At 21.5% G+C, this 6,767-nt stretch overlaps 1 protein-coding gene across 1 annotated transcript in view; it reads left to right on the top strand.

The window, feature by feature from the left end:
• The first annotated feature begins 351 nt into the window (after window positions 1–351).
• The window catches only part of LOC123508400, an 11,424-nt gene continuing 5,008 nt past the window's right edge, over window positions 352–6,767 (top strand). Inside the window, exon 1 of the mRNA XM_045262129.1 lies at window positions 352–563. Within this exon, the coding sequence (XP_045118064.1) occupies window positions 379–563 (185 nt within the window). The 5' untranslated portion in view covers window positions 352–378. The remainder of the gene's footprint in view (window positions 564–6,767) is intronic.

Here is a 6,767-nt window from a genome sequence, read left to right as displayed (position 1 = left end):
CAGTTGACCTATTCCTTTCCTTCTGGTAAACTAGTTTCTGTCCTAGATTTAACTAGTTTGTCCTTCCTATCTTCCTATCACAAACACCCTGGCATGATAAATTAACACCAACTCATGGACAAATTTTAGTGATTAGGTGTTGCTTTATGTTTAAAGTTATTTGTTAATTTATTATGAATATATAAATTTTATTAAATATTTATTTCAATTAATCATAAACCTGTGAGTAATTTTATAACGCGACTTAAATAAAATAAATTATATAATTAACAAAGTACATAATAAATAAACTGCTTTTGTACCTAGATAATGACTTAATTATTAATATTCTATCTCCTTAAGTAGGAACGAGGGAAAATTTTGCACAAGGACAGGGAGATGGTGATGGAGGTGTCAAGATATCTTGTCTTGGTGGCGTGGGCGGTTGCCATAAGTCCATTGTGCGGTGCAGACCTACCCAAAGGATTTTTGGTCAACGAGGTAACTAAGGGCTCACTTTCCACTTGCCAACTGGTGCTGATGGTCTCCACGCCACTCTCACCACTGCTTCTCACTCGTCACAGGTACAATAAAAAAAAAATCATTTTATATAATAAAACGATTTATGTTAATACAAAAAACAATTTTCAGAGAGAAAAAAAAAGTCAAGTAGCAAATGTCACTACCTCATTATTTTTCTCAAAAGTTTAAGGAATCATTAAAAAAATTAAATTTAATAGTTAATAATAGAATTAATCCAATAACTATTTTTAAAGTCCTTCCAAACCAACGAAATGCTCTTTAATAAACATGACATATATAAAATTGGCTCAAATAAAAAAAAGTACTGTTAAATATGATGTATTCTTGTATATAATATTTTATTATATATATATATTATTATATATATATATAAATATATATATATATATATATATATATATATATATATATATATATATATATATATATATATATATATATATATATATATATATATATATATATATATATATATATATATATATATATATATATATATATATATATATATATATATATATATATATATATATATATATATATATATATATATATATATATATATATATATATATATATATATATATATATATATATATATATATATATATATATATATATATATATATATATATATATATATATATATATATATATATATATATATATATATATATATATATATATATATATATATATATATATATATATATATATATATATATATATATATATATATATATATATATATATATATATATATATATATATATATATATATATATATATATATATATATATATATATATATATATATATATATATATATATATATATATATATATATATATATATATATATATATATGTATATATATATATATATATATATATATATATATATATATATATATATATATATATATATATATATATATATATATATATATATATATATATATATATATATATATATATATATATATATATATATATATATATATATATATATATATATATATATATATATATATATATATATATATATATATATATATATATATATATATATATATATATATGTATATATATATATATATATATATATATATATATATATATATATATATATATATATATATATATATATATATATATATATATATATATATATATATATATATATATATATATATATATATATATATATATATATATATATATATATATATATATATATATATATATATATATATATATATATATATATATATATATATATATATATATATATATATATATATATATATATATATATATATATATATATATATATATATATATATATATATATATATATATATATATATATATATATATATATATATATATATATATATATATATATATATATATATATATATATATATATATATATGTATATATATATATATATATATATATATATATATATATATATATATATATATATATATATATATATATATATATATATATATATATATATATGTATATATATATATATATATATATATATATATATATATATATATATATATATATATATATATATATATATATGTATATATATATATATATATATATATATATATATATATATATATATATATATATATATATATATATATATATATATATATATATATATATATATATATATATATATATATATATATATATATATATATATATATATATATATATATATATATATATATATATATATATATATATATATATATATATATATATATATATATATATATATATATATATATATATATATATATATATATATATATATATATATATATATATATATATATATATATATATATATATATATATATATATATATATATATATATATATATATATATGTATATATATGTGTATATATATGTATATATATATATATATATATATATATATATATATATATATATATATATATATATATATATATATGTATATATATATATATATATATATATATATATATATATATATATATATATATATATATATATATATATATATATATATATATATATATATATATATATATATATATATATATATATATATATATATATATATATATATATATATATATATATATATATATATATATATATATATATATATATATATATATATATATATATATATATATATATATATATATATATATATATATATATATATATATATATATATATATATATATATATATATATATATATATATATATATATATATATATATATATATATATATATATATATATATATATATATATATATATATATATATATATATATATATATATATATATATATATATATATATATATATATATATATATATATATATATATATATATATATATATATATATATATATATATATATATATATATATGTGTATGTATATATATATATATGTATATATGTGTATATATGTATGTATATGTATATATGTATGTATATATATATATATATATATATATATATATATATATATATATATATATATATATATATATATATATATATATATATATATATATATATATATATATATATATATATATATATATATATATATATATATATATGTATATATATATATATATATATATATATATATATATATATATATATATATATATATATATATATATATATATATATATATATATATATATATATATATATATATATATATATATATATATATATATATATATATATATATATATATATATATATATATATATATATATATATATATATATATATATATATATATATATATATATATATATATATATATATATATATATATATATATATATATATATATATATATATATATATATATATATATATATATATATATATATATATATATATATATATATATATATATATATATATATATATATATATATATATATATATATATATATATATATATATATATATATATATATATATATATATATATATATATATATATATATATATATATATATATATATATATATATATATATATATATATATATATATATATATATATATATATATATATATATATATATATATATATATATATATATATATATATATATATATATATATATATATATATATATATATATATATATATATATATATATATATATATATATATATATATATATATATATATATATATATATATATATATATATATATATATATATATATATATATATATATATATATATATATATATATATATATATATATATATATATATATATATATATATATATATATATATATATATATATATATATATATATATATATATATATATATATATATATATATATATATATATATATATATATATATATATATATATATATATATATATATATATATATATATATATATATATATATATATATATATATATATATATATATATATATATATATATATATATATATATATATATATATATATATATATATATATATAGGCAGTAGTCACCTGCCGCCCGGTGGAATACTCCAGGAGAGGTACTTACGGGGATGTAGGCAGTGCTGCAGACTGAGTGATTCCCGTGTCCTCTCTTCCCGGTTCCCTTTGTGGTCTCATTTATACAATTGAGCAGCTGCAGCCTGCCCTCTAAAGACAACTTCTACTACTTCCTACACTACACTACAACACCTTACACTTTTACACTCTCTTCAAATCAAAATTTAATAATGGCTTCACCACGCCCTGCCTCAGAGTCCCCTCTGGGAGGGACCATAAATGTCCCCAGGTCGGACTGCCCTCTGCTGTCGACCTTGGGTGTCTTGACACTTCATCTAATACTTTCACTATCAATTTCTGCAACATTCGTGGCCTTCGTTCTAATTTTCAATCTGTGGAACACCACCTCTCCTCTACTAAACCTCATCTTCTCTTCCTAACCGAAACACAGTTGTCTGTGACTACTGACAGCAGCCCTTTTCTGTTCCCTCCTACTTGCTCTATCCTCATTTTCAATCCAAAGCTGGATGTTGCGCATACGTGCGTAACGACACCACTTGCTCTCGTGCCCACAATCTTGAATCTTCAGAATTTTCTACCATCTGGCTAAGACTTCAATGTCACTCTCTAACTAAATTCATCTGTGCTGTATACCTCTCACCTAATTCCTCTGACTATGTAAAATTCTTTGACTATTTGACTTCCAAGGTGGAGCACATCTTATCTCACTTTCCTTTTGCTGAGATCTCCATTTTAGGGATTTCAATGTTCACCACCAGCTTTGGCTTTCATCTTCTTTCACTGACCAACCTGGTGAACAAACCTTCAACTTTGCTATCCTTCATGACCTAGAGCAGCTAGTGAAGTTCCCTACCCGTATTCCTGACCGCCTTGGAGACACGCCCAACATTCTTGATCTTTTCCTAACCTCCAACCCTTCTGCTTACTCTGTTAAACTTTCCTCTCCGTTGGGCTCCTCCGACCACAATCTAATTTCCGTTACCAGTTCTATCACTCCAGTGCAGCCTCAGGACCCGCCTAAGCGGAGGTGCTTCTGGCATTTTAACTCTGCTAAGTGGGAGGAACTAAGGCAGTACTATTCTGATTTCCCTTGGGATGATTATTGTTTTCATGTCAGAGATCCTTCTCTTTGTGCCGAGCGCATAACAGAGGTGATTATCTCTGGCATGGAGCTATACATTCCTCATACTTTCTCTAACCCTAAAGCTAAAAAGCCTTGGTTTAACTCTGCTTGTTCTCGTGCTGTCAATGATAGAGGCGGCTCACAAACGGTTCCGTAGCCATCCAACTGCTGAAACTCATGCCCTATATATTTCTGCCCGTAATCATGCCAAATCTATTCTCCAACTTACTAAAAACTCTTTCATCAATAGAAAATGTCAAAGTCTTTCCAATTCTAACTCCTCTCGAGATTTCTGGCATCTAGCCAATAATATCTCTAACAACTTTACTTCTTCGTCTTTCCTCCTTTACTTCATCCAGATGGCTCTACAGCTGTCTCTTCTTTTCTAAAGCTGAACTCTTCGCTCAAACCTTTGCTACCAACTCAACTTTGGATGATTCTGGGCATATTCCTCCTACTCCTCCACCCTCTGACTACTTCATCCCTAAAATTAAAATTCTTTATAAAGACGTTTTCCTGGCCCTCTCTGGCCTTGATTCTCGGAAGGCTTACGGTCCGGATGGAGTCCCTCCTGTTGTTCTCAAAAACTGTGCTTCCGAACTCGCTCACTGCCTGGTCAAACTCTTTCATCTGTGTCTCTCTACTTCTATTTATCCTTCTTGCTGGAAGTTTGCTCACATTCAACCTGTCCCTAAAAAAGGTGACCACTCCAATCCTTCTAACTACCGCCCTATAGCTTTGATTTCCTGCCTTTCTAAAGCCTTTGAGTCTATCCTTAATAGGAAGATAATGAGGCATCTATCAGCTCACAACCTTCTCTCTGATTGCCAGTATGGTTTCCGTAAAGGCAGATCTACTGGTGATCTTCTTACTTTCCTAACTGAATCTTGGTCATCCTCTTTTAGGGACTTCGGTGAAACCTTTGCTGTCGGCCTTGACATATCGAAAGCCTTCGATAGAGTCTGGCACAAATCTTTAATTTCTAAACTACCCTCCTACGGATTCTATCCTTCTCTCTGTACCTTCATCTCCAGTTTCCTTTCCGATCGTTCTATTGCTGCTGTAGTAGACGGTCACTGTTCTTCCCTAAAACTATCAACAGTGGTGTTCCACAGGGTTCTGTCCTATCACCCACTCTCTTTCTATTATTCATCAATGATCTCCTAAATCTGACTCAATGCCCTATCCACTCCTATGCTGATGATACCACCTGCATTATTCAACAGCGTTCAACAGACGCCCAACCCAACAACAATTAAATGACTCAAGGCGAGATGCTATAGGACGCCTAACTTCTGATCTTTCACTTGTTTCTGATTGGGGCAGAGAAAACCTGGTTTTGTTCAATGCCTCAAAAACTCAATTTCTACAACTATCTACTCGACATAACCTTCCAGACAACTATCCTCTCTTCTTCAATAACACTCAACTTCCCTCTCCTCTACATTAAACACACTCGGTCTATCCTTCACTAAAAATCTAAACTGGAAATTTCACATCTCTACTCTTGCTAAATCAGCTTCCA

The sequence above is a fragment of the Portunus trituberculatus genome, chromosome 3, assembly GCF_017591435.1.
Source record: "Portunus trituberculatus isolate SZX2019 chromosome 3, ASM1759143v1, whole genome shotgun sequence".
In the NCBI taxonomy this organism is placed as follows: domain Eukaryota; kingdom Metazoa; phylum Arthropoda; class Malacostraca; order Decapoda; family Portunidae; genus Portunus; species Portunus trituberculatus.
The sequence above is the reverse complement of the archived record's forward strand: the minus strand, read 5'-3'. Positions and strand labels throughout refer to the sequence as shown.